Source organism: Tachysurus fulvidraco, chromosome 4 (genome assembly GCF_022655615.1).
Source record: "Tachysurus fulvidraco isolate hzauxx_2018 chromosome 4, HZAU_PFXX_2.0, whole genome shotgun sequence".
In the NCBI taxonomy this organism is placed as follows: Eukaryota; Metazoa; Chordata; class Actinopteri; order Siluriformes; family Bagridae; genus Tachysurus; species Tachysurus fulvidraco.
In genome coordinates this window covers 28,973,765-28,997,216 of record NC_062521.1, presented here as the reverse complement: position 1 = coordinate 28,997,216, position 23,452 = coordinate 28,973,765, and the positions used below count along the sequence as shown (strand labels likewise).

Genomic DNA, 23,452 nt, shown 5'->3' with positions numbered 1-23,452 from the left:
TTTCCTCCATTAGGCTTCATGAGTCTGGTTTGTGGTTGAGTGGCGCCTTGGAGTATCAGCAGTATTTTTGCAAAGGTCTTCACTTATTTCTAAACTGTGGCTTTTTTGTGTCTCAGGAAGCTGCAGGCTGCCAACCTCAATGTGTAAGCAAATATGTCAGAGCAAACAGCTTTTTTAACCACACTGTCAAAACAGAGCTAGAGCTGATGCTAGTCGTTTTTTTCGTTTTCGCAGATTTACTGGACCTGTAATGAATCGTTTTTTATATAGTTTAAATTAAACGATGTATTAATGCATTGACATGGAAAGCGTTTATTCGTGTTTTAAGTACAGGTAGACATTATTAAGGCTAGTTAATGGAAGTAGGAATCATGTACTAAGGCTAGTTTGTAGCAGTATGATATACTTATTAATATGAATTCCTTATTAAATCTAGTTAGTATTAAATTGAATTGCTTACTAAGGCTAGTTAGTAGTCGTATGAAATACTTCCTAAGGCAAGGTAGGAGTAGAAAAAGTAGTAGTTGCAGTAGTATGGATTGCCTACTAAATCTGCACTAGTAGGTAGTAGTAAACATTTATTACTAAGGTTAGTTAGAAGCATTATGAATTGTTTACAAAGGCTAGTTAATAGGAGTATGAACTGCTTACTAATGCCTCTTTTCCACCGGAAAGAACCGGGTGCTGGTTCAGAGCTAGCATGGGTGCTGGTTCAAAGTTGGTTCCACTGGCGAACCTTCTAAGAAGGAAACAGAACTGCGGTCGAAACAAAAAGAACTGGTTCTAAATTAGGCTCTGGCTCCGAACCAGCACTCGAACTGCCTCGGTGGAAAAGGGGCATTAGGCAAGGTAGTAGTAGTAGTAGTAGTAGTAGTAGTAGTAGTAGGAAGGATTGATGACCTAATTTATTAAGTATCGAATTGAATTGCTTACTAAGGCTAGTTAGTATTCATTTGAAATACCTACTAAGGCAAGGTAGTAAAAGTAGTAGTCGCAGTAGTTAGGATTGCTTACCGAACCTAGTAGCATTATGACCTGATCCTGAAATATAATAACACACAAATACCCACATATTTGTAGCATTTATTAAGAACTAAAAATGGAGGGGACAAGAGACATCATCATATTTATTCACACGTTCATTGGACAGAAGATATTCAATACAGCTTCAACTTAACACTTCTCAGAGCAGGCTAGCCATGTGGTGTAAGTTTTTATTGTGACTTACATCTACTCAGATTAAAGATTGATGGTGGTACAGATAGGTCATGTTTTAACCCAAACTCCTGCTTTGTGCTCTATGCAAAAGTCCCTAAGAGTTCCATGCTGGGACCTTTTCCCTTTCACTTATGACACCTCTGTGCTGATTTACAGTTGTATTAGATCCTGAAGGTTTTGATACTGATCTTTTTAAACTTTACCCAAAAGTAATTTTATTTATCTTCTTGAATCAGCTGGGTTACACTTTATGTCCAACATCTTTCAGTTTGGACAGTTGACCAAAAATATCTCATTGATGCTATTATTTTCTTTTGGTGCTTCGGATTTTCAACCAAACCATAAGGGCCCACATCACACCCCACTTCATCTCGTTCCACCAGCTTCCTGTAACTGATGCATCAGATTCAAGGCAATTCTCATGAAAAAAAAAAACCTGTCTGGAAAATCTTCTAACTCAAGACTCTTCTTGAGGGTTATGTTCCTTTCCACATTCTGCGAATCCTGGTACTGCCTACACAGTGAACGATGAGGTCCTTTTCCAGAACCCTTCATAACTGTCTGTCCATCAGTAGTGGAAAGAACCCACCTCAATCTGGACAGCAGAAATGATCTCTATCATAAAAAAATGGTTAAAGACTCCTTTCAGTTGCAAATCAGTTGCATCTTATTAGACCGGTTTTTACTTTCATTGGCTTCCGGTTGAGTTTAGGATTCGGTCTGAGGTTTTATTGTCTGTCTTTAAAGCTCTAAACCTAAACCGACCCTGTCTGACACGGCGGATATGGTTCAAAGCTCTCAAGGTTAATGTCCTACTCCTTCTCCGTCTTGGCTAACACAGAATTTTGTCTTGTTTTTCTTGTCTTCTTGGTCAATGTACTAAAAGTATCTCAAACATGATTCGATTATGTATCTTTTTTCAAATCAGAGCTCAGTACAAACATTTCTTTACTAGAAGTATATGTGTGTCTGTATTTATAGGTAAGTCTGGATCGCCGATGTGTGTAGGACGAATTAAAAAAAAAAAAAAAACCTCTAAACTGCTCTGTATATTGTTCAAATTCCTATATAGTTGCTGTGAAGCTTAGAAAACAGGCAGCACTTTGTGTCTCATTTAGATTGAAGTGTTTTAAGGATCGCATTATTGGCGCAGAGATTGGGCATTCAGACATTTGGGTTACAGATCATTGGGATAAATATCCCTGTGGTATTACTAAGTAGTAGCCTGTATTCCAGGCTAATAATTTATTGCACCACAGAAACCTTAACTAAATTATCACACAGTGCACAAGCAGCTTCAGCTCAGGCCTAAATGCCTGGGTCCATATTCATAAAGATTCTAAGTATCATACCAGAGAACCTAATTTAGCTTAAACATTTCTAACTTTGAATCATAAGAGTGATTCAGGACCAATCTCAGAACAACATTGACTGAACAATGTTGTCTATTTTTGTCACTTGCATTGATTTATCGCAGCACCAGTGTACCAGTGCAACCAAAGACAACTGATGGGTTAAAAATTCTGTATTTAAAATCTTAGCATGAACTCAGTGTGAAATGGGATCGTTTAAAATACTGACCTGCTCCTGCTAATTAACATAAGGCTAGCAGGTTACATGTCTGACATGTCTCATGTACAATAAGCTGTAAAGATATCACAAATTCTAATGGCTAACGGACAGGGAAAAAAAAATCACAAATATCACAATTAATCTCACTTTAGAAACTTCCAGGTTAATGTCTATTCATAAACATTGCGATATAACCTGTCAGGTGAGCTAATGTTAGCATCCTGACTAACCAAATCTGAAAATATAGCTGCCTTTATGTGTAAAGATTAAAACCTCTAAGACCAGCTAATGTTAGTTAGATGGCTAAAAATGTATTAATATAATACATACGAATGACTTTCTCCTTTTAACTTAAAAGCCTTTAGCAGTCGAGATAGATAGAGCTTATAGAGCTTAAAGACGTGTGATATTTTAGGATTTAGCAAGCTAAATGGAATTGCAAAGCAAGACGGAAGAATAACTTATTGTTCTCAGTAGAATGTTATCTATTATAACAAATGTCCAAAATGCTAGAATATCTTGCTGTTAGCTTGATTTGCCAATAGTTAGCTAATGAATAGGCTACATTAGCACAAAGTTATGGCCTGTCCTATTCTGGGACTGTCCTATTTATTTATTTATTTATTTATTTATTTATTTATCTAGTCAGAATATAAGCTACTGATTAGCATTCTCATATTTCAAGAACTTCAAAGCTCATATTTTGCACATTTACCTGAGAAAACCTTTTTAATAAAATGGTGGATGAAATTTGTACAAAAGAATGTGAGTGTGAGAATGTCTCAGTGTGAGATGGGTTGTTTCTCTGGAGTTTTCTCAGCTTCAGTCCCATTGTTTGTCTATAGAGCATCAGAATAAAGTTTGCAGCAGATTCTGGACATTGTACTAATTTCACAGATTTCTTCATTTTACTGTACAACAGTACACTCACTTCACTTTCTGACCTTCTACCATGTTCTTCACTGAGATGTTTGGGGTAAATGTAGAAGACACATTAAGCGAGGTGCAGAATAGTATAGACAAGAAAAAATCCATAAAAGATAAAATCTTTGTACAAAATTGAATGTGAAAATGTAAGTGGATAAATATAATGCCAAGAAAAAGCTAAAAATAAAACAATTAAATAATAATTACACATTTTATTTCTGTAGATCATTTATAACGAAAGGTTTACACATACTGTAGCTTGAATAGAAAATTGACATAAAATAAAAAAGAGAAAAATAATACATAAAATAATCATAGATAGAAATATTCCATTTACCACAATTAAAGTTAAATTTAAAAGCAAGAAGGACAAAAAGAATTCCTAAAAACTAAACCAAACATTTATTTAAATACAAAGTGTTTTACAGATAATACTACAATAAAAAATATACAATTAAAAAAAAAACATAAAAAGACATTTATTAAAAGTGATTGTACTTAATTTAATTTATGTTCAGTTTTCACAAATAAAATAAAACCAATTTACTTTGATGTTTTTATGTAAATTATAGATGAAAAAAATAAAGCTTGAAAAGTTAAACCTAAGAAAATACATTTTATTTATGTTTACAAAGTATTTTAAATTCAGTAAAATAAAATGTTTAAATATTTAACAAATACTTTTTTATCTTATAAAAACAAAATAAAAATTTAATAATTGAAATAATTTAAAAAAGAAATTTAATAATTGAAATAATTTAGGGAGATCTTTTTTTTGGTTTCTTATTGCTATACCAATTTGCTTTTTCTGGCGCAGACGGAAAGTGCAGTCGCAGTCGCATTTGCAGACACTTTCGCAGTCAGAATGAGGAGGGAAGTAATAAGGTGACCTTGTTTTCTCTTTGTTTGCTTTTCAGTCTCAGCCCATTTCCTTTCATTTGTGTCGCTCTTCAGAGTTCCAGCTGTGTCGTTTCCTTCATTGCACGCTCGAGTACATTTCGGATGGGAACGAGTTTCACACTCCTTCATCCCCTGGGTCGTCTGGCGACTTGTCTCAGTGATGTCAGCGCAGGATTTATGGTTAAATCATGTCTGTTATGACATTGTTTTTCAGATATTTTGGTTGACATGATGAGTCATATCTTCATCCCTGTGATAATTTTGATGCTGATTTCAGTAATGGAAAATTTAGAGCTTCACAAATTACATTGCAGCAAACAGCGTGCCTACGGTTGATGTCTGGGATTGGGTAATTTAACAAGGAGTTGGATGAGATGCTGTGGAACTGGTGCAAGTTTTTTTTTTTTTTTTCTCCTTGTCTCAGATGGAGGTCATAAGGAATTCCCTTGCTGAACCGAGCGATCCTGCGTAGGTTTATGAACTTCACAAAACCACTTGAAAATCTTGGCTTTTCTTCCCTATTTGGCCTGTGTTGTCTCTGACTCCCAGCCAGAGAAAAGACTTTGAGCCATGAAACAGGAATGTGTGTGTGTGTGTGTGTGTTTTTTCCTTTTGTATCAGGAAATCCGAAACATCCTCTCACTGTATTTTTGCAAAATCTCCTTACACGTAAAGCCCGATTACAAAGCTGACCGTTGGATAAACTGACTCATCTCATGATGGCGTTGCTTTGGCTTTTTATATTTTGTCTTGAATTTGTGATTCACCTGATCGGATTGTGTTGGATCGAATTGTTCAGTTTGTCAGACGGATACTGTGGTTTGTGTATGATGTTGTTCCTGTGTATCTTCATGAAACTCATTACCAGACCAGTCATTAACCTCAATCTCTAGTGGAAGTGGCTTCTTGGTTCTTTACCCTATAAACCCTGTACCTTGTTATCTTGTAACTACAAAGATTTTCTTTTGAATGAAACGCTGTTTTGGTGCACTGTGATGAAGCAGAGTTCAAAAAAAAAAAAACGACGTGACATACGGCTAAGTACGGTACGGTGACCCATACTCAGAATTCGTTCTCTGCATTTGACCCATCCAAAGTGCACACACACAGCAGTGAACACACACCCGGGGAGCAGTTGGGGGGTTCAGTGCCTTGCTCAAGGGCACCTCAGTCGTGGCCGGCCGGAGACTCGAACCCTCAACCTTAAGATTACGAGTCAGACTCTCTAACCGTTAGGCCACGACTTGCCCTCGTGCATCACCCTGATGGTCATTAAGTTCTATTAACATCATGTCCTGAAATATTTTATTCATCCTATAACACAGCAATCTAACAATCATTAAAACATTTCATTAACTAAACAACAACACATGGTACTTTTATTTTACATTTAGAGTTATGTTTAATACTTTGTGAAACATCCACGAAACAAGCTAGTAACTGTTAGCACTTATGTTAGAGCAGCTGTAAACAATTTGTTTCTCACCAGCCTCTTACCGTTTATCTACTGTATAAATTATAGAGTCATTTGTCTGGAAGAGACTGGAGTCTTTCCAAACCTCTCTGAGCTGAAACCTCACCATATCAAAGATCATGCAGCTTCTTTGTTAAATAAAACACCTAAAACACACTGGAGAATCCACTCTGCGAATGAGCCGTTGCTATAGAACGTCAGCAACATAAAGCGATGTGTGAAAAAAGTAAAGCAGAAACATTTGAGAAAGATATTCTGACTGAAACATGTGTCAACCAATAAGAAGCATTCTGGGGCGGGGCTTCCGTATCTGTTAGATTTGTGCATTTTGGCGGCAACAAAACATTTTTTTGGCAAATCTTGTATGGATTTAGAAATTTCCAATATTAAAGAATCTAAATACAGATTTGTAAATGTAATCCTCAGATAGAAAGCAAAAGGTCAGTGTCAAGGCAGTGTCGGATTTTATTATTTGTTTATTATATCGAGATGTTATATCATCTGTTGTGTTTGGCCAAAGTCTAACAGCATTCCGCAATTTGGGAATTCTTACTGTAATGTCCTTACTGTCATTAGACAATCTGAGTAATAGATAAAAGTTTGTAAAATATATATTTTTCCTCCCCGCCTTGTTTAGACCAGTGAGTCCCTCATTCTCATTCCTGTTCGTCTCAAGCTGGACATGGGATTTGTCTCTTAAGATGCTTTATAACTTCTTTGTGCTTTCTTTTTTATTAGCTGTTCGTTGGCAATCAGAAGTGATGGTTGTTTTGTGTGGTGAGTCAGTTTGTAGAGTCAGTGTGGAGAGTCAGTTTGGAGGGACAGTGTGGAGAGTCAGTTTGGAGGGACAGTGTGGAGAGCGAGGTAGAGAGTCAATGTGGAGAGTCTGTGTGGAGAGTCAGTATGGAGAGACAGTGTGGAGTTGCAAAGTGGAGAGTCAGTGTGGAGAGTCAGTATGGAGAGTCAGTGTGGAGTTGCAACGTGGAGAGTCAATGTGTAGAGTCAATGTGGAGAGTCAGCATGGAGAGTCAGTGTGGAGTTGCAAAGTGGAGAGTCAGAGTCGAGAGTCAATGTGGAGAGTAAGTATGGAGTGCAGTTTTAAGATTCAGTGTGCAGAGTCAGTGTGGATTGTCAGTGTGCAGAGTCAGTGTGCAGAGTGAGTGTGCAGAGTCAGTTTAAAGAGTCAGTGTGGAGATTCAGTGTACAGAGTGAGTGTGCAGAGTGAGTGTGCAGAGTCAGTTTAGAGTCAGTGTGGAGAGTCAGTGTACAGTGTGAGTGTGCAGAGTCAGTGTGCAGAGTCAGTTTAAAGTCAGTGTGCAGAGTCAGTGTGCAGAGTCAGTTTAAAGAGTCATTGTGGAGAGTCAGTGTGGAGAGTCAGTGTACAGAGTGAGTGTGCAGAGTCAGTGTGGAGAGTCAGTGTGCAGAGTCAGTGTGCAGAGTCAGTGTGGAGAGTCAGTGTACAGAGTGAGTGTACAGAGTGAGTGTGCAGAGTCAGTGTGCAGAGTCAGTGTGCAGAGTCAGTGTTCAGAGTGAGTGTGGAGAGTCAGTGTGCAGAGTCAGTGTGCAGAGTGAATATGCAGAGTCAGTGTGCAGAGTCAGTGTGTAGAGTGAATATGCAGAGTCAGTGTGCAGAGTGAATATGCAGAGTCAGTGTAGAGAGTCAGTGTGCAGAGTGAATATGCAGTCAGTGTAGAGAGTCAGTGTGCAGAGTGAATATGCAGTCAGTGTAGAGAGTCAGTGTGCAGAGTGAATATGCAGAGTCAGTGTGTAGAGTGAATATGCAGAGTCAGTGTGCAGAGTGAATATGCAGAGTCAGTGTAGAGAGTCAGTGTGTAGAGTGAATATGCAGAGTCAGTGTGTAGAGTGAATATGCAGAGTCAGCGTGTAGAGTGAATATGCAGAGTCAGTGTGTAGAGTGAATATGCAGAGTCAGTGTGCAGAGTCAGTGTGCAGAGTGAATATGCAGAGTCAGTGTGCAGAGTGAATGTGCAGAGTCAGTGTGCAGAGTAAATATGCAGAGTCAGTGTGCAGAGTGAATATGCAGAGTCAGTGTGCAGAGTCAGTGTGCAGAGTGAATATGCAGAGTCAGTGTGCAGAGTCAGTGTGCAGAGTGAATATGCAGAGTCAGTGTGCAGAGTGAATATGCAGAGTCAGTGTGCAGAGTGAATATGCAGAGTCAGTGTGCAGAGTCAGTGTGCAGAGTGAATATGCAGAGTCAGTGTGCAGAGTCAGTGTGCAGAGTGAATATGCAGAGTCAGTGTACAGAGTCAGTGTGCAGAGTTCACTGACTCTGCCAGTGTGCAGAGTGAATATGCAGAGTCAGTGTGTAGAGTCAGTGTGCAGAGTTCACTGACTCTGCCAGTGTGCAGAGTCAGTGTGCAGAGTCAGTGTGCAGAGTGAATATGCAGAGTCAGTGTGCAGAGTCAGTGTGCAGAGTCAGTGTGGGTGGCTGCTGTAATTTAGTTGTTCTTCAGCCAGAGTGTTATCTTTGTCTCTTTAACATTCATTAACTCCTCTGCACTGAGTCATGGAGGATCTTTTTCCCACATTAAACACGGCCGGTGTGGAATCAGAAAGACAAACAGTCATTAGGAAGCAGACTGTTGTGCTTAATGTGATGTAAACACAAATGATCCTCGACCTGGATTTATTTCATCGTGTCGCTGTGTGACTAAAATGGAACCGGAACTTTCTGATTCTTCTCTCTAGGAAATATTTCTGTCCTCTTGGTGCTAATAAAGCAACAATGAGAGCCGTTTTTGGTTCAGACGCTTCAGGCTCTGAGGTCGTCCTCCCGTTCCTGCTCTATTTATGACATAATGGATGAGTAAAAATAGTGCATTGTACTGAGACAGTTCTGGTGTTACGCGACCTCCATGTTTGGAGACACGGTGACGTGTGGAGGTGTTCACATAGCTGGCACACACACACACACACACACACACATCACCGTTTCACACGCTCCCTATTGTTTAGCGTAGGAAACCGACTGGCACGTTATCTCCACCATCGGCGCAAACAAAAGGCACGGACGAGGCCGAGCACAATGGGCTTGTTCAGACCGTTCGGTGGGATTTGAGCTCCCTGTGCACCGAGGAGCGAGCTTAACGTGGGACTGTTTCCTACAACTCATTTCTTCCTTCTGACATGATTCTTTAGAGAGCAATGAAACGATTCAGTGATTCTGGGGTTCCGCTGAGACAGAACCATATCCACAAAGCACAAAGAAGACCTATGCGCCATCTGCATGAGTTCTGTGGCTGCTAATTATGACGAGATCGACGTTCCATAGCGTACTACAGACTGCCAATAGTGTAAATATTAAAAAAGCATAAAAACATGAGTGAAAAATGAAAGTCCCGTTTCTGCTCTCTGAGAAGCTCCGAGTGTTTGTTCATCTAAAAAGCAGCTCAGATTTCTCTTCAACACTAAACTTCAGTGTAAGATCATCGACAGACGGACAAACACAACAGAACAAAGACTCACAGACGTGTTTAGATGACACGATATCAGTCCAAAAGGTTCACTTGTGTGTGTGGAGTTTGCATGTTCTCCCCGTGCCTCGGGGGTTTCCTCCGGGTACTCCGGTTTCCTCCCCCGGTCCAAAGACATGCATGGTAGGTTGATTGGCATCTCTGGAAAATTGTCCGTAGTGTGTGAGTGTGTGAGTGAATGAGAGTGTGTGTGTGCCCTGTGATGGGTTGGCACTCCGTCCAGGGTGTATCCTGCCTCGATGCCCGATGACGCCTGAGATAGGCACAGGCTCCCCGTGACCCGAGAAGTTCGGATAAGCGGTAGAAAATGAATGAGAGTGAGAGAGAGGTTCACTTGATCGCATCCATCAGCTCCACGGGATTAAACTGAGAAATAATAACACATGAATAACACACAAATGTTGATCTCAAACCCATTTCTGCTCTCTGAGAAGCTCCGAGTGTTTGTTCATCTAAAAAGCAGCTCAGATTTCTCTTCAACACTAAACTTCAGTGTAAGATCATCGACAGATTATTTTAGATCAGACCCACAGACACGACATCATTTGTTTGTTTTCACTGATCGAAAATGTGCCCGTAAGTTGATTTCCATTCTGTACTGAAGATAAGCCGGAATGATTATCTCACCTTATGCAGAATGTGCTGGAACTCAAACCTATTCCAAACCTATAACTCAGACTTATTCCACTCTTCATAAGCTCATCGTTTTTCCTAGTTTGAAACTTTGGAAATTTGTTCTCATGTGGAAAACCAGACTGATGCCTCATCTGAAGAGTGTAAAGAATTCATCAATTGAATAATAATAATAATAATAATAATAAGAAGAAGAAGAAGAAGAAGAAGAAGAAGAAGAAGAAGAAGAAGAAGAAAAATAACAACAACAACAACAATAATAATAATAATAGCAATAATAATAAGAAGAAGAATAATAATAACAACAACAATAATAATAATGATAATAGCAATGATAATAATAATAATAATAATAATAAGAAGAAGAAGAAGAAGAAGAATAACAACAATAATAATGATAATAGCAATGATAATAATAATAATAATAAGAAGAAGAAGAAGAAGAAGAAGAAGAATAACAACAATAATAATGATAATAGCAATAATAATAAGAAGAAGAATAAGAATAACAACAACAACAACAATAATAATGATAATAGCAATAATAATAATATTTAAGCTGTACTCCAGGGTCATGCAGTTTTGACTCACACATTTTTACATTTAATTGTATTTTCACATTTACCACTTCATAGCACGGAGTCTGTTTCTTTATCGCTGGTGTCGATCTGTCATGGCGCACGTCCTGGAGTCTCCCAGAAAGCCGTATCGCTTTCCATCATGAACTGCATGCCGCCTGCCGCCTGCTTATGTTTTCACACCCTGCCAAAACCCAGTCCCTCAGAGACTCTGGGCATTTCAGCACACAGACGTTTGTTTTTATCACCGTACACGGACCTGCAGTTTCGGAGGCCCACAGACGCAGCAGCCGAGCGATGAAACCTCAGTCTATTACGGAGTGATCTACAACGTGTGGTGTGATGTTCTGAAGGAGCAGAGACGCTTCTCTTTCTGCATCATTTGGTTTTTATTCGTATGCGTATTCGTATACATTCATAACGTATAGAGATGGAGTCGGACGACTGGATGATTTGTTTGTGTTTGGCAGTTTCAGATTTCCAGCTGCTTATTATGATGATTTTCTGGGCTAATTTTATTTTCTAGGATTGTATAATTTAATAATATGATGCTATGAATCATCTCATCATGATATTCCCTTTCCACAGTCTCCAGTAATGTTTACTCTATGACTATATAACCAGATCTGGCAACATTTCTGCATGATGTCGTCGTCAGTTTAACAAATAAGTACGTTAACGGCTCGAGCGTAAACACAAACAGAGCATTTATTTAACTTTTTTTTTTCTTTTTTACAATAAATATGGCCGTATAGACCGTCTCCAATATAAATAACATCCTGGAAGCTCCGCCCCTTTTCCTGTTAAATAGAGAATGTAATGTAGAGATTTTTTTTACAGCAATGTGAAATAAAATCCATCAGTGTACGTTCAGCTCAGCAAACGTGACACGTGTGTGGAGTTAAAACCTGATAGATGTGTTTGTTAATGAAAACGGTCAAAAGCGACGATTTAGGTTGATGAAAAACGATAAAAATGATCCAAGAGGTCCACGATGAGATGGAACACTTTAAATATAATGTCAGAGGTGGGAGTAAGTCACACACGTGCAAGTCACAAGTAAGTCTCAAGTCATGAATGTCAAGTCAAAGTCAAGTCCAGTCTTTTTTTAATATTTGTCAAGCAAGTCTCAAATTCGCGACTGAAGTCTGACTCGAGTCAAGTCGAGTCCCCCATCTCTGAATCATTTAACTCAAGTCCGAGTCAAGTCTCAAGTCATGAATGTCAAGTCAAAGTCGAGTCTTTTTTTAATATTTGTCAAGCAAGTCTCAAGTCTCAAATTTGCGACTTAGGTCTGACTCAAGTCAAGTCGAGTCCCCCATCTCTGAATCATTTAACTCAAGTCCGAGTCAAGTCTCAAGTCATGAATGTCAAGTCAAAGTCAAGTCCAGTCTTTTTTTTTAATATTTGTCAAGCAAGTCTCAAGTCTCAAATTTGCGACTTAGGTCTGACTCGAGTCAAGTCGAGTCCCCATCTCTGAATCCTTTAACTCAAGTCCGAATCAAGTCTCAAGTCATGAATGTCAAGTCAAAGTCAAGTCCAGTCTTTTTTTAATATTTGTCAAGCAATATTTGTCATGTGACAATAAAGGTGACTTGACTTGACTTGCAAGTCTCAAATTTGCGACTGAAGTCTGACTCGAGTCAAGTCGAGTCCCCCATCTCTGTATAATGTCTAAATATGCTGTTTTTTTTTTCTTGTTCACACACGTTGTGGAAAAAACGTCGTTCATGTGGACGTACGTTTAGTAAAACATTTTAACTAGAGCTGATACGATACATGACTTTTACTTCATTGAAACTGAGACTGAAACCGTGAGCAATTTTGATATCTGTCTGAGATTTTAATGAAAAAATGAAAGATTTGTAGCTGAAAAAAACAAAATGTTGTGATGTAGTCATCACTTGTAACATAATTTAATTCCGATCCTATATATATATATATATAATTAAATAGATTATTTTTGTATGTAAAGAAAGGTCTAAAAAAAAAAAATCAGTATCCAGTGTTAAGTCTTTGCTAGCTGTCAGAGGATCAGATCAAATTAACCCTACTGTTAATGGAAGACTCTCTATCTCACGAGTCTAGCCGAATGTCCTGTTAGTGTTGCCGTAGGTACGACTCCGGTCCTGATCTTAATCCCTCTGTCAGGTCTGGACAATCTCTCCTGTATGTGTACAGATATTTTCACAAAGAAGCCATTGTACACTAAAGGCCGTGAATCACCGGAGACTTTGCGTGTGCACGTAGTTATTAAAGGTAAAGACACCGGAGCAGTTAATATTCCAGCTAAGGAGATTCAGATTAAATCTGCTACGCCGATGCGGTCGGGAGATATTCACCAAGCTAACGTTCAGGTTCCTTTTCTGTGCACACAGGTGACCCGAAGCAGAAAAAAAAGAGTAACATCTAGAATAATTACTTAATCGATATCATTTTTTTCTGCACTGATACATTTTCAAAAATAATCAGAACTAGACAGATCTCCAGTGTATGCTCCTGTGTGTGTGTGTGTGTGTGTGTGTGTGTGTGTGTGTGTGTGTGTGTGTGTGTGTGTGTGTGTCCCAGCTTTCATGATCCATCAAACGTACATTTTTATTTGCTGATAAAGTAGTGCATCAGATTAAAATATTTTGAACAGCACAATTCAAATGATGATGATGATGATGATGATGATGATTCTGCACTTTTATGCAGTACCACAATGTTGTTTTGGAGTTCTTGGGATTTAAGATTAGGATTTATCTGCATTTTTCTCCATCATCATCATCATTGGTCCATGATTCAGACTTGACATTTCTGTGCTGTGATGGTTTGCGCTCCCTGTGACCAGTATGAAACTCGTCTTTGATGGTTTTCACTCTGGGATCGTTTGCTGCGGTCTGAATGAGTCCATCAGCAGCATTGGTCTGGTTTCAGATTCACTCAATTGTACACATTCGAACTGAATTCTATCATGTATGCAGGTGCTTATCAACTCACCGTGTTTTTTTTTAAATCTCTATCTATTTATTTATTTATTTATTTATTTATTTATTTATTTTTTATCGCAGTTAATTCTTCACCTGAGGGGGGCACGGTGGCTTAGTTGTTTGCACGTTCGCCTCACACCTCCAGGGTCGGGGTTCGATTCCCGCCTCCGCCTTGTGTGTGTGTGGAGTTTGCATGTTCTCCCCGTGCCTCGGGGGTTTCCTCCGGGTACTCCGGTTTCCTCCCCCGGTCCAAAGACATGCATGGTAGGTTGATTGGCATCTCTGGAAAATTGTCCGTAGTGTGTGTGTGTGTGAGTGAATGAGAGTGTGTGTGTGCCCTGTGATGGGTTGGCACTCCGTCCAGGGTGTATCCTGCCTCGATGCCCGATGACGCCTGAGATAGGCACAGGCTCCCCGTGACCCGAGAGGTTCGGATAAGCGGTAGAAAATGGATGGATGAGAGTAGTTCTTCACCTCATTCTTCTGTGTCCCACAAAATTTCCCTGCTCTCGTATTTAACGTTTTGTGGAAACTAATGATGTCATTATCGGGCCAAAACTGTTTACTTTACTTCCTGAACGAGTCCTGAGTCGCGTTCATGTGATTCACAGCAAGCGAACATCAGGACTACAGGGAGTCTCAGGTTCTGTACCAGGGTCCAGATGACAGCTCTCACGACTAAACTGGTGGTGTGAAAACCGCTTAAAGACGAGACGGATGACGTTCACTGTTGTTGTTTCTTTAGATACTTTAGAAGAAGTGCTCAAACTTTACCAGTGATATTTTGGACAGTATGTTAAATGTTAAAAACACTTTATTCGGTTTCTCTTTTCATGCTGTGTGTGTGTGTGTGTGTGTGTGTGTGTGTGTGTGTGTGTGTGTGTGTGTGTGTGTGTGTGTTAGGAGCTGTCAGAGCCGGATCTGGAGGAACAGTTGCGTTCTGCCGGCAGCGTGGACGAGCTGATGAGGCTCCTCTACCCCAGTTACTGGAACATCGTAAAATGCCACTCCAAGCGTACCATCAGCCCTCGCTTCTCTCACAGAGACCCAGACTCTCACTCGGAGGAGCTCAACTTCGCCGCCGCCTACTTCAACCTCGATATATTTAAAAGTAAGCGTCTGTTCCTAGGAACATTTGTTGATAAGATAATCTTTGGCTTTGAGCTTTGAGTTTGTTCTGCAACGTAAGCGTGTAATAATTCATCTCTCTTAGAGCATAATTTATTTAAATATTATTAATAATTATTATTATTATTATTATTATTATTATTATTATTATTATTATTATTATTAGATTTTAGTTTGTGTTTTAATGTTGCTTATATCATGTATATTTTGTACTATTGTATTTTTTTATTTTTTTATTAATTTTTATTCTTTTTAATAATTGCTAATTATTTTAGAAAATGTTATCGCATATATTTTAGAGATTTTTTTATATTTATTTTTGTATACAATTACTTAGTGTTTATTTTTTTTATTAATTATTTACATAGTATAGATAGATCACCGTATCACAGATGAGACATGAACAGATTACTGCCTGGTGCATTAATGACATGTTGCATGTTGTGAAATGTAAAAGTGCTACAAACGTTTAAACCTGATCACAGATAAGTGGAACGTGTTGCTCTTTTTTTATTTGCCTTCCTGTCTGCCTCTCTGTCTCCTTGTGCAACAGGTATTGAGGCAGAGTGGAGAAAGACCCTGTGTGTGCCACGCGAGGTGTGTTTAGATGTGGGGAAAGAGTTTGGGGCGGCGACAAACACCTTCTATAAACCCCCCTGCGTGTCTGTCTACAGATGTGGAGGCTGCTGCAACAGCGAGGAGCTGCAGTGTATGAACATCAGCACCTCGTTCATCAGCAAAACCGTGAGTGTGTGTGTGTGTGTGTGTGTGTGTGTGTGTGTGTGTGTGTGTGTGTGTGTGACGGACGGGCGGACAGACAGACATAGCGACAGACAGACAGGCAGCAGACGGACAGATGGAGGAGCGGACAGACGGACAGACAGACAGACAGACAGACAGACAGACAGAAAGATAGATAGATAGATAGATAGATAGATAGATAGATAGATAGATAGATAGATAGATAGATAGACAACAGACAGACAGACAGACAGACAGACAGACAGACAGACAGACAGCTAGATAGATAGATAGATAGATAGATAGATAGATAGATAGATAGATAGATAGATAGATAGATAGATAGATAATGTGTGTGTGTGTGTGTGTGTGTGTGTGTGTGTGTGTGTGTGTGTGTGTGTGTGTGTGTGTGTGTGTGTGAGACGGACGGGCAGACAGACATAGCGACAGACAGACAGACAGGTAGGTAGGTAGGTAGTTAGATAGATAGATAGATAGATAGATAGATAGATAGATAGATAGATAGATAGATAGATAGATAGATAGATAGATAGATAGATAGTTAGTGTGTGTGTGTGTGTGTGTGTGTGTGTGTGTGTGTGTGTGTGTGTGTGTGTGTGTGTGTGTGTGTGTGTGTGTGTTTAGCTTCAGTGTTCAGCAAACTGCTAGACAGCTGATGGATTTCTGGGTCACAGACACATTTAGATGTAGATCTCGGTGATTAGTGAGTGGCTCTGAGTCATTAGTAGCTGAGCTTCTCGTACTTCCTCACAGAGTCAGTGTGTGAGTGTTGACTTCAGGATCAGAGTCGATTCTGCTCTCTGCTGCTCAGTGGATTCACTGGTCTGTAATCCAGATTTGTTCATTAGAGATTAGAGATTAAAGATATTTTATCTGAAATTGTCTTTACGTTTGTGTGTCATATGAAATTTACCTGCTCTTATATGACAAACTATTCGGTTTGCCTCGTTTTTTAAATCTGTTTATATTCTTTATATATATATGTATATTTATTTATATATTCAGAAATAAATACTTCCATTGTGATAAACAAGGCTTGTGATTTCCACTCAGATGATTTGTGGCTGAAAATCTTCGCACACACATTATGTTTCAAACCCTTCTGTGTTTTGAAGATGTTCCTTTTTACTCGACACAGAATCGTTTAAATAAATGAATCCTCTCTCTACATACAAACCCTAAGTTTTTATTTCCCTCCTCTGTAAACCCGGCCTGCTTCGTGTCAGCCGGTCCGTGTGATAGACAATTTCATTTGTATGCGATTTTATTATTTCTTTTTCTTCTTCTCGACACTCGCCAGACACCTGTGTCAGTTTAACCCCTTCACCGTGCTACTTCTCCAGGCCACTTTAAACGGATCTCAGGTTACGTCTGACCTTCGTGTCACCTGCTGCAGACGATACGCAGGCTCAGCCGACTGTAAATATCCCACTACAGTGCTTTTATTGTGGAGAGCGGTCTGAAGCACTCAGTAAAAGCCATTGGAAAGGAATATAGACTAGTAAATGGATAAAAATGGTGTTTAAGTGCTTTATAGCGAGAACACTACTCAGAGCACTACCTCATCTTGTTTACCTCACTGTTGTTCTTCATCAGTAGGAGCTAATGGACCTTCAGTGGATCATCCATCAACTCCTTCTTCTTCTTCTTCTTCTTCTTCTTCTTCTTCTTCTTCTTCTGCTGTTGATTTCAAACCCATTTCTGCTCTCTGAGAAGCTCCGAGTGTTTGTTCATCTAAAAAGCAGCTCAGATTTCTCTTCAACACTAAACTTCAGTGTAAGATCATCGACAGACGGACAAACGCACGTCTAAAACACGCCGAAAGAACGACATAGTCCTGATGCCTTTTTAGATCGGACTCACAGACACGACATCAGACGCTTCTTTATACTGATCAAAAACATGGAACATAGGCGTAGTAGTTAAAAGGGTTAAATACTACCTGGTACACTATTAAGGGTTTAAATCAGGTCATTGACTATGAATTAGAAATAAAATGAAATAAGAGAGCGATCCGGGGGCACGGTGGCTTAGTGGGTAGCACGTTCGCCTCACACCTCCAGGGTCGGGGTTCGATTCCCGCCTCCGCCTTGTGTGTGCGGAGTTTGCATGTTCTCCCCGTGCCTCGGGGGTTTCCTCCGGGTACTCCGGTTTCCTCCCCCGGTCCAAAGACATGCATGGTAGGTTAATTGGCATCTCTGGAAAAATTGTCCATAGTCTGTGAGTATGAGAGTGTGTGTGTGCCCTGCGATGGGTTGGCACTCCGTCCAGGGTGTATCCTGCCTTGATGCCCGATGACGCCTGAGATAGGCACAGGCTCCCCGTGACCCGAGGTAGTTCAGATAAAGCGGTAGAAAATGAATGAATGAATGAAGAGAGCGATCCCTTGAAAAAGCAACGTATTTCTTTTCTTTTTTTTTAATCTATAACCGGATCAAACGTACATTCCTCGTCCGTCCTTTATTATCCTGTGCTTTAATAATTTACCTTCTTCTGATTTTTATTTGTTGATATTCTAACATTCATTAATCTAACTCATCATCTGCATTTTTTTGGGTCATTTCCGCAGCTGTTTGAGATCACAGTCCCCGTGAAGCAGCCGCCCAAACCGGTCACCATCAGCTTCGCCAATCACACCTCATGCAGCTGTTTGTCCAAGCTGGACGTGTACAGACAGAAACACTCCATCATCCGGCGAGCGCTGCCAGAGTGAGTTTCCTCTCTATTATCCTGCTCTTATTCTCATGCACTCTGCACACTCGGCATCGCCGTAACCCAAGACCTGACTGTAATAAATCAGACCACGCTCTATAAATGGTGTGTTAGCCTTGGAACGTCGTCAACGCGTCAAGTTTTTTTTTTAGATCAAGCTAAAATTGTTTACTGACATTAAAATTAATTACCGAACATGCTCGGATAATTATAAGCATCTTTCGGAGTGTTGAGCACTGAGGATGATGAATGTGGCCACTGCTCGAGGGACGTTTACAGAAGATCAGATCTCCAGCTGAGCACATTTGCTCCACACTCCTGAAGTGTGCTTTGGCTCTTCGGGGCTCTCAGCGGAGTCCTTCTCGCATAGATGTGTGTATTTTGGATGGCAAAGCTCTCAGTGGCGTACGGTAGCACAACACAATAGACTTTTAACTTGGCCAGTCATTTCTGTAGCCTCACACAAGGCTTCCTGACACAAAAGGAACTTCTAGTCAGGCTTATAATGAAGTTACCATACAGATACAGAGGGACACTTAAAGGGACGGTTTGGCAACAATAAAGTGTCTTGCTCTTTAAGGGTTCCTGAGAGTGCATCGAGGTCTTTTAGTCCGTCCGTACAGTTTGAACCAGTGTTAATGCTGCAGATCATTAAATAAACCAATAGGGAAAAAACATGTGCTGAAGGACTGTAAACATAATCATTGTTTTTTTTTTTTTTCATTTAACTGTTGGAAATATGGCAAGTAAAAAAGAGACAAACCCAAAAATCACCTGACCACACAGCCAACACTCAGCAAATCATGTAATAATAACATAAAAAAGTTTAATACAGGGCACGGTGGCTTAGTGGTTAGCACGTTCACCTCCAGGGTCGGGGGGTCGATTCCCACCTCCGCCTCGTGTGTGTGGAGTTTGCATGTTCTCCCCGTGCCTCGGGGGTTTCCTCCGGGTACTCCGGTTTCCTCCCCCGGTCCAAAGACATGCATGGTAGGTTGATTGGCATCTCTGGAAAATTGGCCGTAGTGTGTGAGTGTGTGAGTGAATGAGAGTGTGTGTGCCCTGTGATGGGTTGGCACTCCGTCCAGGGTGTATCCTGCCTCGATGCCCGATGACGCCTGAGATAGGCACAGGCTCCACGTGACCCAAGAAGTTCGGATAAGCGGTAGAAGATGAGTGAATGAATGAATGAATGAATATGCTTACTTTAGTTTTTATAGTTATTATAGTTTGATAAGGTCCAGCTTCATTCCCTGGAAGTTTGTTACTGCATTAAAAACTTTTTGATTTTTATAAACACAATGACACGGAAGTTCGGATAAGTGGTAGAAAATGAATGAATAGTTTAATACATTTTGTGTGCGACATCACGAGTGTAATTTCTCCTTTATTTCTCACAGTACTACAGCTCTGTCCTTTGGCTCATTCTATTTAGTGGCTCGGTCTAATGACACAATCCAATTAAAAGTCATAAACCCTGGACATCAGACATGATTTGGTTTTTCAGCCACATCTGTAGACACAGTGCAAGTCCTTTATTTTAAAGGGTCTGGGATCAGGGATTTTGGACTCGCCGTTGCCTTTCTGATCCGATTTGTTGGAAGCCATGAGTAATCATGATGTAAATCTTAATTGTGAAATGTTCCAGCCTTAATCCATGGCGCATATTATATACTCTGTAAAATGTTGTCTTAAAGGAATAAGATATGAAACACATGATCAGTGTTACTCGGTCAAGCTCGGGTCACTTCCTGAACACTTTACCATGACCCTGTTTTGGCAAGACAGACGTACTGAACGAGATGCTTTGCATTGTTATTCATGGAAGATTATAACGCAGGCTGTCGCATCACTTACCCATGGAGGACATTGAAGGTGACACCTGCCAGCTTGGTATTTTAAGTACGGAGCATAAGCGCAAGTTCCCACACCGGACACACATGAGAACTACAGTGGATTTGAATATTATACAAACACACTTATATGAGCAAGTCACGTATCTCATGGCTTTAATGCACAATGAGTTTAAATGTAACTGAAGCTACATAACCTGTAATCTTCATATAACCCCTACCAGGGGTAAGGAGAGTGATTTTTTTTTGGTACTGTACATGGAAATCCACCCTAGAATTATTGTGGGTTTATAATTAACTCTCATCTGATTTCCTGAGCAAATTGGCATGTTGGGATTTATCCATTCCCAGTGATACGATGCAGCGGTGCTTTAGTTCTCGAATCTGTCCAGCTCTGTTTCTTCTCTGGGTGTAGACTGTACAATGCTCAACCAGATCACTCTCACCCGCTCACTCATTTTCTACCATTTATCCGAACTTCTCGGGTCACGGGGAGCCTGTGCCTATCTCAGGCGTCATCGGGCATCGAGGCAGGATACACCCTGGACGGAGTGCCAACCCATCACAGGACACTATGGACAATTTTCCAGAGATGCCAATCAACCTTCCATGCATGTCTTTGGACCGGGGGAGGAAACCGGAGTACCCGGAGGAAACCCCCGAGGCACGGGGAGAACATGCAAACTCCACACACACAAGGCGGAGGCGGGAATCGAACCCCCGACCCTGGAGGTGTGAGGCAAACGTGCTAACCACTAAGCCACCGTCGCCCCCTCAACCAGATTTAGCTTTCATGCTAATACCAGCATCATGTTAATGCCACCACGCTTGTCATCTTGCATCTTGTAGCTGAGATTTTGATAAGAAACTCTGGCTCTCTCATAAATATGATGTTGAATCATCACTGGAAAAAGATTATATTTTATTTTTAGGACCTCACAGCTAAATATGACTGTAATCCCTTGTGTCTGTTGCTCTTCCATTGTACCGCGCTAATGTGAATGATACGTCACATCGCATGATATCTTTTGTGTGAACTAAACCTTACGCACTTGAAAATTCCTTGTGGTTTGTTTCAGTATCAGTGTCTGAACTTGGTAGTGAATGGGAATCCTGCTTACTAGTTTTCCACAGGAAAACAAACAATACTCTTGCTCTCTTGGCAAGACACATCACAAAAAAAAGCATTACTGAAGTCACAGGCGACAAACAACGACATAGCCTGAGGAAGAACTAGCATGTGTTTTGTATCTCCACTCTCTAAAGCGTTGCTTCTCACAGTTCTCTTGCTTTATTAAGCAATTCGAAAGTGTTTATCATCTGCTGTCTTTTTTAAGTACAACGCATTAGCTTCGTAGCCTGTGCGTGACATGCGTCAGTATGAAGGAGAAATGCCTCTCCGTGCTATCGTGTGGATGTAAAAACCTCTGCGCCTTCTCATTTAGCCAAGCGGAGGCTGATTGATCCCACATGGACGACGGTGGAGCCAGTTTATGCCTCGCAGAGTACGACGTCGAAACGTCTGCACTGAAAGATGGCAGTTCATCTCAGGGAAAATGCAGAATGGTGTTTACAGTGGCGGTGTCATCACATAAGCACTTCTTTGTGTAACAGGAAGCTTCCAGAAGAGTTTGCATTGATCACAGATTGTGTATGGCGTCACTGATAAAGCATGCACGAGATGAAATGTGGCCAAAGATTGTAATAAAACAAACTTGGAGCTTATATTTTGCTTCTTTGAGAGTGTTGTTATGCGCTTGGAAATGAACTCGTCAACCTGTGCTTTGGAAATGGAAAAGTGTTCGATTATACGATTGTTCTTTATTGAAATGCTTCACATGAGCTCACTATTTGCTAAATGTACACTAGCAAAAACTATGCTGGTTGATTTAGCTAACTAGCATGTAGCTTATGTCTTATATACAAGTGGATTTAAAGCTAAAAAGACACTTTATATTACAAAATTATATCTCAGATGTGTTTGTAAATTGCTCAGAATATACACTTTTACCATAACCTGTGTTGCCTATTTACACAACTCACCACAAGTTTAAAGCCTGACTGAGTTACGCTCAAAAAAGCAAACACCAATCATTGATCACTATTGTTCCTAAACGACCAATCACTGATCACGATTGTTCCCAAATGAACAATCACTGATCACTATTGTTTCTGAATGACCAATCACTGATTATCATGTTCCTAAACGACCAATCACTGATCACTATTGTTCCTAAACGACCAATCATTGATTATCATGTTCCTAAACGACCAATCACTGATTACTATTGTTCCTAAACAAACAATCACTGATCACAATTGTTCCTAAACGACCAATCACTGATCACTATTGTTCCTAAACAAACAATCACTGATCACTATTGTTCCTAAACAAACAATCACTGATTACAATTGTTCCTAAATGACCAATCACTGATCACAATTGTTCCTAAATGACCAATCACTGATCACTATTGTTCCTAAATGACCAATCACTGATCACTATTGTTCCTAAATGACCAATCACTGATCACTATTGTTCCTAAACAAACAATCACTGATCACTATTGTTCCTAAACAAACAATCACTGATTACAATTGTTCCTAAATGACCAATCACTGATCACAATTGTTCCTAAATGACCAATCACTGATCACTATTGTTCCTAAATGACCAATCACTGATCACTATTGTTCCTAAACAAACAATCACTGATCACTATTGTTCCTAAACAAACAATCACTGATCACAATTGTTCCTAAACGACCAATCACTGATCACTATTGTTCCTAAACAAACAATCACTGATCACAATTGTTCCTAAATGACCAATCACTGATCACTATTGTTCCTAAACAAACAATCACTGATCACTATTGTTCCTAAATGACCAAACACTGATCACTATTGTTCCTAAATGACCAATCACTGATCACTATTGTTCCTAAACGACCAATCACTGATCACTATTGTTCCTAAATGACCAATCACTGATTACCATGTTTCTAAACGGCCAATAACTGATCATTATCATTCCTAAATGACCAATCACTGATCACTATTGTTTTAAATGACATATCATTGATCACCATTGTTCCAAAATGACCATAATGATTTAATTCATTCAATCACTATTGTTTCAAACAACTAAACACTGATCACATTTTTGCTTGTTCTTGCTTGCTTATGCAAATGGTAATTTCAGTTTACTGAATATGCAAATTACAT

The 23,452-nt window shown here is 39.9% G+C and overlaps 1 protein-coding gene across 5 annotated transcripts in view; it reads left to right on the top strand.

The window, feature by feature from the left end:
* Nucleotides 1–23,452, top strand: part of vegfc (vascular endothelial growth factor c) — a 56,331-nt gene that overhangs the window by 10,873 nt on the left and 22,006 nt on the right. For all 5 annotated transcript variants that reach the window (XM_047812764.1, XM_047812761.1, XM_027146108.2 and 2 more), the window contains 3 exons: nt 14,672–14,879; nt 15,450–15,640; nt 18,228–18,367. In XM_047812764.1, coding sequence (XP_047668720.1) covers nt 14,732–14,879; nt 15,450–15,640; nt 18,228–18,367 — 479 coding nt within the window. In that variant the 5' untranslated portion in view covers nt 14,672–14,731. The remainder of the gene's footprint in view (nt 1–14,671; nt 14,880–15,449; nt 15,641–18,227; nt 18,368–23,452) is intronic.